The sequence below is a fragment of the Cotesia glomerata genome, linkage group LG4, assembly GCF_020080835.1.
Source record: "Cotesia glomerata isolate CgM1 linkage group LG4, MPM_Cglom_v2.3, whole genome shotgun sequence".
Lineage (NCBI taxonomy): Eukaryota > Metazoa > Arthropoda > Insecta > Hymenoptera > Braconidae > Cotesia > Cotesia glomerata.
Window position 1 is genome coordinate 10,672,332 of NC_058161.1, and position 12,746 is coordinate 10,685,077.

At 29.9% G+C, this 12,746-nt stretch overlaps 2 protein-coding genes across 2 annotated transcripts; one reads left to right on the forward strand and one right to left on the reverse strand.

Moving 5' to 3' along the window:
- Positions 1-6: 6 nt before the first annotated feature.
- LOC123263371 (protein O-mannosyltransferase 1) lies at positions 7-3,303 on the reverse strand. Its single transcript, XM_044726075.1, has 6 exons — positions 3,211-3,303; positions 2,742-3,102; positions 2,471-2,661; positions 820-2,383; positions 434-735; positions 7-358 (listed from the first exon to the last, which is right to left on the reverse strand). The coding sequence occupies exons 2-6, from the start codon at positions 2,856-2,858 to the stop codon at positions 169-171; spliced, it is 2,364 nt and encodes a 787-aa protein (XP_044582010.1). The 5' UTR covers positions 2,859-3,102; positions 3,211-3,303; the 3' UTR covers positions 7-168.
- Positions 3,304-3,532: 229 nt separating this feature from the next.
- On the forward strand, positions 3,533-6,373 carry LOC123263377 (sulfhydryl oxidase 2-like). Its single transcript, XM_044726090.1, has 3 exons — positions 3,533-3,950; positions 4,241-4,493; positions 4,737-6,373. The coding sequence occupies exons 1-3, from the start codon at positions 3,662-3,664 to the stop codon at positions 6,103-6,105; spliced, it is 1,911 nt and encodes a 636-aa protein (XP_044582025.1). The 5' UTR covers positions 3,533-3,661; the 3' UTR covers positions 6,106-6,373.
- Positions 6,374-12,746: the final 6,373 nt, after the last annotated feature.

Sequence of the window (12,746 nt, forward strand, 5' to 3'; positions counted from 1 at the left end):
GTACATAATTTTATGAGTGCACAACATTAGGAAAACTGATATTATAATATGGTTTGTTAAAATAGAATTATTATAATTTATAAATGTATAAAAATATTACAAAAAGCTTTTGAAAACGTAATTTTTTGTGAGTACTTATTGTATATTAATTGTGAGTATTTTCTTTTGTCATAATTTATGCACAATAAAATCCCAGGTTTCACTCCATCTCAGTTTCATTAAATCTTTAGCTGTTAACGGTGTCATCCCATAACTCAATATTGCAAACTTTTGAAATACAAAAATAATTAATGCTAACCATAATATAATAATAATCAGTCTTATGCATAATACTAAAGTATTCGATTGATAGTACCAGCTGAAATAGATTAAAATAAATTATTTCAATAAAATTTTTTAAAAATTTTCAATTAATGATTTTTTTCAATTTTACCTTATTAAATAATATAGATGATTAATAACTGCAGCAGTAAGTAGTATTTTAAAAGTTAAAGCTGGTAAATAATTATGTAAAAACAGTGTACGTTCTACGAAAAAAAATGGAATAAAGTGGAGAATATAACCAGCAAATAAAACTTGACCAATGAGAATTACTTGATCCCATTCAGTATCAGGTATATCATAATAACACCTTTTTCGTCGAGTTAAATAAATTATTAAAAGTATAGAATAAATAACAACTCCGATTGTTCCTGAATACCAGACAGCTATATTTCCTAACAAATGTACTTGTGCCTGAGAAAAAAAAAAAAAAAAAAATTGTAGCTTGAAAATAAAAATTATTTGAGCTAAAAATTTGTAACAAAAATAATAACTTACATTACTATCACTAGCTACCCAGTAGGCAATGCCTCTTGTTAATAATGGCCATTCTAATGGCCCACTTGAATACATATGGCTAGTTTGACTTTCTTGCCCATGGAATAACATTTTTATTTGTAATTCAATAAATTTTTGCCAAAATGAAAGATGAGTAGCTTTAAGTGGTATCATTTCTGCATTTATCAATTCACGTTCTCTCTGTTTTTGATCTTCACTTTTAGTGTATCGATGCTCTTCAACATTCCAAACAGCATCCTCTTGCTCAATAATTTTATCAGCGACAACTTCGTGTTGATTAAAACCCCAGTCAGCTAATTGTCTTCCACTAAATTTTAATGCATACTCAGTACCAACATGAATCAAACGCACTTGACTTCGAATGGCATACCAAATATCATTAGTTTGTTCACGATTTATTATTTCAATCCTCCATAAATTTTGTGCCGGCATTGAAACATTATAATCAATATAGCAAGAGACTTCTTGACTCTGTGGCGTCATTGCAGCAGCAACATCATGAGAATTGAGAGCTCTACTAGTAATACCATGAACTAATTGGACAACTTCACCGTGTTTTAATGGAACAATAGGTCTTGTTACTACTAAATCATTTAGTTCCGGTCGTTTTACAATCCACCAATTATTAACGTCTTTAAAAGAATAACAAGTAACTTGTTGTTGATGAGAGCTTCCTCGTCCATCTGAATATCGTAATGGATATAAATGATTATGACTATGGAGCCAACAAGCACGACCAAATGTATGTCGTAAAGTTATTTGGCTTCCATGTGTAACTTCAGTAGGCTGACCTTTAGTTATACTTGCTAACCCACCCTCTAAACTCGCTTGAAATGCACTAGTCATCACAGCATCATGTGGTCCTGCTTTCGTAAGAACCGAAAGATGAATATAAAATACTCCTAAATAAACTGAACTAAATGACAGTATGATTACAAGTACTCTTGCGATAAAGTGACCCCATAATACTGAATTTGAAAGAGTCTTTTTGCTTAAAAGTTTCCAATAATCACGGGTAATAATAAATATTCCAAGCATTAAAGAATAAAATCCTACGTACTTAACACAAATAGCACATGTCAAAGAAACAATTCCAAGTGTTAGCCAAACCCACCAAGATAATGCCTGTGGTTTGTCCATTACTTTGTGAAATTTCATTATGCACAATAGCCCAAATAATGAAAATTGTATAAGTATACTTTCCATTAATATAAAACGTGATTGAGTTAGAAATGCATTATCAAGAAGGAACATTATTCCAGCAATTAATGCACTCCATGGTTTCAATCCTAATTCAATAGCTAAATGATAAGCCGTTGGTAATATAAGACTTCCGAATAATGCAGGTACAACTCTTAATGCGAATAAAGGCACATTTTCTGGATATGGGCTTCCAATTCGATCAAATTTAAATTCTCCATCAAATCCTGACAAATACGCTGCTGCTGATATTAATTGCTTTCCTAATGGTGGATGAGAATCGAAAAAAAATATTCTTTTCATATAGAGACCAACGTATTTTCCAAAATGAAGCTCATCAAATCTGAAAAAAATGAATAAAGAACGAATATTTTAATAAGAAATGTATATGAATATTTTTAATTTTAATTTTCACTCGTATTTTACTTACACGATACTTCTAGGTTCTTCTAATTTATAAAGCCTAGTTAAAATACCAGCAACAAATAGGAACACAGCAATCACATCGAATTCTAAACTGATAAACATTCTTTTTGATGGATTTGATGTTTCATGCAACATTCGTTCATCGATTTTAACATTTTCTGAAATTTGTTTAAATAACAACGTTTCTTTGTCGTTCTGTAATCAAAAAATAATTTTAATAAAATTATAAATTATATTGTAAAATACATATATTTATATATGCGCGTTATTTTTACTTCATTTATTTGATTTTTTCTACTGCAACTTTCAATTTTAGATTCTTGATCATCAAAATTTGTGGTTTCACGTAAAATTTTTCCATTACTTTTGGATTTTCTATTTCGTACTTCCATCGTATTAACAACTCAATATATGTAAAATAAAATACTCAATACACTACGTAAAATTTTAATCTTAACTCCTTGAATTCCGAATGAAAATAACTATATAACGGATCGCAGCTTCGTTAGACGAATGAAAAGAACAGTTATTTTATCTAAATATAATATACCATGATGATCACGATTAATTTTTACTTAGCCACATTTATATTATGTGTAAATAAAAGTTTAGCTAGGAACGTCACCGGAGGATTGTCTGAAAATATATTGAAAAAGAAAATAAATTAATTAATTATTTTTTACTTGAGTTTTTGTACTGTCATTTCACTCATAAAAATATATTATTTTTTATTTACATCCTTACCTGCATAAGTGTATCAGCCTTTCCCCATTCTACAAGTTCCATTAGGCTACATTATGTGCTGTGTGTATACCTACACATATAGCACTACCACTTCCTTATTTTCAGTTTGTCGCGCTGGTCCGCGCCATATGCCACCATCTCGTTTTAGTTATTGGTTGTTATTGGTAATTGCGGGTGTAAGCGGGTGTTTATTTCTTTTATATTGGTCTTTTATTTACATGGTACATTATACTAAGTACTAAATAGAATGATTAATACCGGTAGGCTGTAATAACAGTCAATATACTTGTTAGAGTTTTAAAACTGTGATTTTAAATAGCACTGATGGATTTTTAAGGGTTAGTTCAACCTTTAAACTTGATATATAATCACTTACATCGGAGTGACCTTTGTTCACATCAATGTTTACTAACTCAAATCATCTGTAGATATTATAAATATTTGTTTTAAAATGTATAATTATTATATAAAGGTTATTGTAAATATTTTATTAGTTCATTTTATTATTGTGGAATTCGTAAATACAACGGCCATTAACAAAAATGATCCATATGATAGTTATGTAAATGAAGATGGGTTATACGACTCTAATGATAACGTTATCATTTTAAACGTGACTACGTTGAAAAATTCAATTTATGAGAGCAAAAAAGCTTGGGTGGTAGAATTTTATAATAGTTGGTGTGGTCATTGTCGAAGATTTGCTCCGTTATGGAAATCTCTGGCTAGTGAAATTGTTGGTACGTTTTATTTTTGTTCGTTCTTTTTTTTTCTTTTTTATTTTTTCATTGTTTCTAATAATCATATCAGACGTAGACTGTATAAACTAAAATTATGACAAAAAGTTTAGTTCGTGACTTTTTTTAAATTTATAACAAAAAAAAGTTTTCAGTATTTCTTAGATATTTTAATTTGAAAACAATGCATGTTACATTAAAGATAAAATACTTATCAATTAAATTATTATGAATATTTATATTATGAAATCTTTATTTCATGATTATTAATTAAAATTATGATTACTTTTTAGGATGGAAAGATATAATTGAAATTGCAGCTATAAATTGTGCCAATGATGATAATAATCCAATTTGCAGAGAATTCAAAATTATGTATTATCCAGCTATACGATATTTTTCTCCAAACACCAAACATGACTCAATTGGTGATGATGTAGAAAAAGGTGAAACCGTAGAGACAATGCGTCATAATTGTCTTAAACATTTACAAAAAGACCAAATTGATGGACTAGGTCTTTCATGGCCAAATATTTCACCATATAGGTTTGAGTTTATTCAATAATTATTAACTAGTATACGTTGCGCGCGCAAGCGCGCGTGTGAATTTAGTATGGAGTTATCTATATTTTCATACTTATGATATATTTGACCAATCACGTTACGAATAGTTTGTCTTATTGTGTATATTTTCATATTTTTCATCTAAATTATAAGAGTGGATTATTAATACGTATTACTATGTTACTTTGAGTTAAAAAAACAACATTATTTCATTTTATTTTTTAGAAATTCTGAGCTACAAGATATATGGACAGGAGTTTCTAAGACGATTCAATATAAATTTTATCTATTTGAAGAGAATAATTCATTTTTAGGAACTGAAATCATATTAGACTTGCATAATATTACGAATATCCAAATACGCCGAATAACCTCAGATAATCAATGGCTTTGTTTAATGTTTAAAATAACAAATTTTCCAGCTCTGATTGTTTACGACCGTCAGTCTACAAAAAATTCGTTAAAAATACCAGTTCTTACAAGAACTGGAGTATCAAATGTAATCAAAGACTTTTTAAAATCTAAAGGATTATTAATAGATCTTAGGCTGATTAATAGTACACAAATACAAACTAAAAACGAAATTCAAAAAACTAATCAAACACATGGTTCAGTCAAGTTGAATGGAGATTATCTTTATCGATCGGATTTAGAATCTGCATTACGTTATTCTTTAGAACGAGAAATCTCATTAGTTCCAACAATCGAAAATGTAAAAATGGAGTCATTGAAAGAATTTTTAAGAGTTTTGGCTCTTTATTTTCCTTTTAAACATGATAATTCTGGGTATTTATCACAAATACGAGATATTATTGAAAACAAAACAATGATCGATGGCAAAGACTTTAGAGAGTTAATAAAATCAACAGAAAAAAAATTATCGCAAGTTTACAAATCTAAACAACAGTGGATTGGCTGTAAAGGTAGTACCCCTACACTACGCGGATATCCTTGTGGTCTTTGGCTGCTGTGGCATACACTTACCGTCAATTATGCTATAGATACTGAAAAAAGTACTTCGGTTGATAAGCCCCAATGGATATTGTCAACAATGCTTGGTTACATAAAAAACTTTTTTGGCTGTTCTGATTGCGCTGATCATTTTACGAGTATGGCAGAAGAATATAAATTATTTGATGTTAAGACTCCAAATGATGCTGTTTTGTGGCTTTGGAAAGCACATAATAAAGTAAATTCAAGACTTGCTGGTGATTTTACAGAAGATCCAGAATTTCCAAAAATCCAATATCCTTCAAAAGAAAATTGTCACGAATGTAAAAATGAAGATAGTTCGTGGAATGAAGTCAAAGTTTTACAATATTTAAAACGAAAATATTCATATTCCAGTATTCAATATAATAATTCAGATGTATTACAATTACCATTACATCTTGATGGGGATGAGTTTCTCCATGACAAAAACGTAACTGATCAACAAAAAATTGGGTGGGATTTTACAGTTTTTGATATCAGTATTTGTGTTATTGTTTACGTTATTTCAGCGACAATGCTTGTGCTCGTGTGTATAAAGTTTGTTGTTAAGCGTTCTTCCAAGAAAAAAGCACAGATACAAAATTTATTTGGACGAGTATAAATGTGATAAGAAAACTATAATTATTTTTTAATTTTTTTCCCCAGAACAAATTTATTTAGTTCAAATCTAACATGAAAACGTTTTTTTCGAGTCTTCTAATGTCATAGTTCGTTTTTATTTTAGACTTGAAAAAAGTTATGTTTCTGATCGACCTCGTTTTCACAATTAGCAGATGAAAAAGACATTGAATCTGTTGAAAAAAAATTGTTCTTGCTATATTCACTAAATTGAGACAAACAATCAAAGAGCTATCTATAAGATTTAAAAAGAAATGAAAAAATAACGTTTTATTTTTTCTTTTCAAATTCTAAAAAAAATTAATTTATAAATTTTCCAAAACTGTTTTTATTATCTATGATTATAAAATGTTTTCAAAATAAATTTGGTAATATGTTGGTAATATTGATATGACGAAATTTTCAAATTAAACTTGTAGTAGACATGTAATTTCTAAAATTTTGTGATTTCATTCATATAGTTTATGAAAAAGATGAGAAAGTGAAGAAATATTTTCTTCTGTAAATTAAAATTTTCTATTAATTTTACGACTCTTAGTTTTTTAGATTAATTTTACAAATATAAAATTAGAATCGTTAATAAGAAATATTTTTTTTTTTTTAAAGAGACAAAAATACATGTTGTTTTCATATGACCCGTTATAAGCTAACCTCCCAATTAATTTTTTAAATATATTTTACAAAAATATTTGAAATTTTAAGACGTCAAGCAATAATTTGATCTTGTAAAAAAAACTGAAAAAGATTGTAGTGTAAAAAAAATTAGTATACATGTAATTGTGAATATATATGAATCTGTGGATTTCAAGTAATTTTTTAGTTTTACTCTTTAGACGTTCGGTAATTATCTACGATAAAACTTATCATAACATCTTTATTTAAGATCAAGTTATTGAAGTTTTAATTTTAAATTTGTAAATATTACTTTAACATTTTATTTATTGTGTAACGGGTGTGTTTTCCGCTCATTGGCCCCTTAATTAATTTAATAGAAATAAAACAATATCTAGCAAAAATGATTCTAAATTAACAAGGGCGCCACCAGGATTTTGTATCTCGGTTCCTGGAACCGGAAACCAGAGCTGAGCTTATAATCTACAGGGAGAGAGAGTGGAGGAAGGTGGTCTGAAAGAAATAAATTTTTATTTAACAAAAATGACCGGTATTTATTTAACAACAAAATATGATAACAACTCGTGCCCTTGCACGTACACCGCTCACTTACAACTAAACTTACTTCACGCTTTCCCCCGGAAAGTCGATACTACAACTTATATCTAACGGAGGATTTCGGGCTAAAACCGGCGACTCCGACTTATCAACAAGACACCTCGTACAAAGACATCAGTGTACGAGGGCTTATCAACAACGCCTGGCTACAGAAGCAACAGCCTAGTGACTGCAACGTAAGCCAAGAAGCCTCTGCAGCTCACGCATATACTCCACACTATCCTTACGTCGCGCTGTCCACCGGACCCTCACGCTCTATCAAAATTCTTAATCCTGACGGTACCCTCTTATGGAGCGTCTATACCGCAGTTTCTAACTAAGTCGCGCTGTCCACCGGACCCTCATGCTCTATGCCAGCGAAACACCTCGCAAACGGACTGCTCGCTTGCGAAGGAACGCTGGTAGCATTCACACACACACACATAACCCACGCGTCTCACACACACACTGACTCTACTTTACTTTTATTTTCTAGATTACAAAATTACTCCAAAAAAGTCAACGTTCAATTCTTACTAAAATTATTCAGTCATTAGCTCGAGATTAAAATCATAAACAATTTTTACAACTAATAATTTAATTCTCAAAAAAATCTACACTAAAAACCGACGCTTGAATTTATTCCAAATTATCCTCGAGTTTAATACTCAGCATTAAATAAAATTTTAGGAACAATATTGACGTAAAATTTTACTCCAATTTCAACTCGTAATTTTATTTCTTAAATTTTGAATAAATTCTTAAGAATAATTCTTTGTAAAATTCTAACTAAATTTTCTCGGACGTAATCCACACTGATAAATAGTTTTTATAAATAATTCCAATAATAATTTTAGTCTTCCATAGTTCAATATATAAATGACCACGTGGAATTTTTCGATTTATAAATAATTAATAAAGCAATTAATAAAAGCAATTTGTCTCAATATAAAATAAATTCACGAAAAATTATCCACGGTTAATTCGATCTCAATTGCGTCGAAACTCAGTAGCCGATTCTCAATACTTAATTTTCCAAATAATAAAATAGTTTCCAAAATTAATACGATATCAATATTTAATTCAAGATAATAAATAGTCTTAATAAAAGATAATTCAATTGTTGTAAATAGTAATAATAATCCAGTTGTTAATTTTACGATTTATTGCGTAATAAAATTCACAAGGAATTTGCGCGCTCAAAATGGATGCCGGCGTTCGTTACCGCGTAGCACGTTTTGACCTCGGGTACCGAATACTATGTCGTGTCGATTGGAACCTTCTCGGTGTTCAGAATTTAATTAATATAAAATATATTTATTTAAACCAATCTCAAGATGTTAATAATTATTAACCAACTGTATTAATAAAATTAATTATTCACGACTTGCAAACCCAAGAGGTCTAGAACATTCCTCGGGTATAAACCCCCAGGAGGAACGCTCCCAGCAATTAACGAATCACTTCAATTAAATAATTAATTATTATTGAGCAAAATTATTAAACAATTGAATTATCCAAACTTGAATAAATAAAATGAGAAGTAGTGTATTTGATGAGCCGGGTATATGGCCCCAAGGCTCATCATTACCAAAGTCCAATACCTGGTGTAAATTTGGTTGAAGAAACTCTATGGTTGATACTCGCTTCCTTCTTTGGACTTCTTGATGTTACTCGTTCCAACACTTTACTACTTTTGCGGACACCACGCATGGCTCGTCTATATAACGACCCCAAAAATACCCCCTCCTGCTCTCTCTCTAGGCCCGAAGATCGATGCGCTCAAATGCTAGTCGAAAAGTTATCGATCTCTGGCGACTTATCGATTAAGGGTAATTTACCCTGTTACAATTGCATTAATTTTATAATGTAGATTTTAATGTTGAATTTAAGTAAACTTGTGCGTTGCATTTGTATATATGTATTTACATGAATGATGGGTTGTTTCATTTTAAAATGACTTTTTTTTTTATTCAAGTAAAAAAATTGAAAACTCATAGTAATAAAAAGTGTCTGCAAAAAAATTTTTTATTCAGTAATAAATTTAAGGCATACGAAAATTTGATTTAATTGGATAAAGGAAAAAAAATGTCATCGTAAAATGGGATTTTCTAACGCAAGACCGATAATATATTCCTTTTTGAGCTCAACCAAAACATACTGAAATCGTCATTTCTTTTGTTTTTAGTATCTTATTAAGACATTACAATTGTGATTAAAACTATAATTGTTTATTTTGATGCAATCACCGTTGGTATATACTTACATACATACTCATATTGTAAGTGTTTACGAGTATATGTATATACAGAAGACTGTCACACGTTGGTGATGCATGAGAAAGAATCTATATGTATTTGAGATACTTTTTTAAAAATAAAATTTAAATATACAGGAAAAATTGCTGCTGTATCATTTTATTCATTATCATAATATTTCTCTTATTTTTAATAAAAAAAGTCAGCTATTGTCTTCATCCTCATGGTGAAATTATGTTGCCATAACTTGTTGAATAACTGTCACAAAAAAAGAGAGATAGATAAATTATTTTAATTTAATATATGCTAATTTATTTTTCCTCTCTCGTACACATAGACTCCGAAAAAAATTAAGGGAGCATAAAAATTTCCACTTTTTTTAGTGGCTTTTTAAAGATTGTAATTTTGTCAATAATTATCTGTTGAGAAGTTAATAAAAACAGCATTTTTAAAAGTGAAGTATTTTAATTTGAAACTTAAAAACAAAAAAATATTTTCCGGCTAAATTCTCGACGTAACCGAAAGAAATATAACATAAAGAAAAATTGCACGACTCATGATGCGAAGCATCAGAGAGTGCTTTACGATCGAAAAATTTTTTTCGCCTCATTTTAGCAACTATTTTTAGTATTATAGCCTTGTTAGTTCACGGAATCAAGATATTTTGCATACTATTGTCGAGATAATTTAATGGAGATTAATTCCATACTTTCTAAAAATTGATTTACTGCAATAGAAACGGAAAAAAACATCAAAATAGGTCAAAAAATTTTCCTGTCCGTCATGTATGAAACCCCGGAAACACTGTAACTTGTGAAAAAATCAATTATTTGAGTTAAATTTTTTTTTTTTAAATTCTAATCGACGATTGTAGGTCACTGAATGCGAATGGTTAATTAATTCAGTGTCGTTTAATTACAATTAATAAAAAACGAAAACTACAAGACTGTATATCTATATATATCCATGTAAAATTAACATGGATGGTGATATATCTATATCTATAGATATTATGTACATTTTATTCCACCAGGGGCGCTTGTGCAGTACCTTCCTACTACAGCTGTTTTTTCGGCAAGTAATTTTGAACGACTTAAGTTTTTTTTTTTTTTTTTTTTTTTTTTTTATATTTCATAATTAAATGAGCATTATGAGTCATGCACTTTTAGATTTTTCCAAACTTTTTTTTACTTTTTCTGAATTATCGAAGTGCTTTGAAAAATTCGAGTTTAATATATTCTTATCATTGGTTTACAAAAATATGAAAGCATATCTTTAGTCCTTTTATTATACATATATACATTAGGGCTGTACAATTTAACCGGCCAAGCCGGCTAAAAAAGTTAGCTAAGTTAATTAGCTAGCTAACCGATAGGCTTAGCTAATTTAACCGGTTAACTTAATTAGCTCAGCTAATTAGCCAACGGTTAACCGGCTAATTTTTTTTTTCAGCTATTCACTGATTCCTTTTCTACAGAAAGGTTCAAGAAATAATCTTAAGGCTCTTTTTTTCTGCTTAAACAAACGATAGTCGCGAAATTTATTTATTTAATATTTTATCAATAACACCGACCCACAAAAAAAAAGTGCTCTGTACTTCTGACCGGACCTACCTATCTTTATGTATTTCGACGCGCTGAATCCGAATCTGAAGTCAGTTTTGCCCCTACACCCTCAAAATTTTGAGTAAAATGCAAAAAACCCAAAAAAAAAAAGGCAAAAAATTGCGAAAAACTGCAGTTACAGCAATGAAAAAATTTTTTTGGACCCAGATCACGTATGATTTTTATGTATTTCAATTCACAGAATCTGAATCTAAACGTTTAGTAGCTCCTTGAACCGTCAAAATTTGAAAAAATTGCAAAAAACTCAAAAAAATCAAGATTAAAAAAATTTTTTGGATTCAGATTGAGTATGATTTATATGTACTTCGTTCCACTGAATTTGAATCTGGAGTTTTTTTGTCCCATTGATGTTTTAAAATCTTAAAATATCTCAAAAAATCAAAAAAATCGAGAAAATTGCAGTTATAAATATGAGAAAAAAATCTATTAAACACGATCGTTAGTGACTGAGGTGTATTTTCATAGATGGAATATGATCCTAGAATTGAAAGACTGACAAAATTTTAAAATCTGTAGAAAATAGTATGTAAGGAGAAAGTACAGAATCATGTTTTCGAATTTCGGACTGTCCTTCGTTCGTATCGAACTTTTTTAGCTTCAAATGAGCTACGCAGAGGTTTCCCCTCTTACCTTTTTTGTTTTCTTCTGGTATTTCTTTTTTTAGCATCCAGCAAAATTTTGATTGAACTTGATTAAATTTATTTCTATTGAAAAATCTTTTTTAAAATCATGCGACGATAAGAAACGATCTTTCCGATTTTAAGCTGTTTTTCGCTTGTGTCGAATCCTTTTGTCTTCAAATGACCTACGCAAAGGGTTTCTTTTTCGCTTTCTGTTTTCATCAGGTACATCTCTGTTTAGTGTCCAGCAATGAACTGCCATCATATTGACATTAGACTTTCCTTGATGTCGACTCTCCATTTCACTTATGTCTTGGTGGAATCTTTCGCCTTGCTCTTCACTGTAGTCGCCAAGTATCGCCTATCGTAACTCTCCAATAACTCTTCAACTAAATTTTCGTAATTTTCACTCTTATTAAATCCCAAAAAATTTTGTGACACATCTTTAAAACTCGACCATGCTGCTCTTTCAAGATCGTTCATTTCATAAACGAAGTTATCGTCTAGAAACAAAGTCTGAATTTCACGCCCATCGAAAATTCCTCCTTTTAATTTGGCATCACTTATAGCTGGGAACTTTTTTTCCAAATATATAAAACAATTGCCATTTTTTTCCAGAGCTTGTCGAACTGTTTCATAAGACCAAGCTTAATATGAAGTGGTGGTAATAGGTATTTAGAAGGATCAATTAACGGCGTTCGTATCACATTTTGAGAACCAGGATCCAAGTTCGCTCTCGTTGGCCATTCTTTCTTCACATAGTGATTTTCCCGATCTCGACTATCCCATAAACATAAAAAGCAGGGATATTTTGTAAACTCTTATTGCTGACCTAACAGAAGTGTTGCAATTTTCAAATCACCACAAATTTTCCATTGATGATCCGAATACTTTATTTTATTTAATACAATC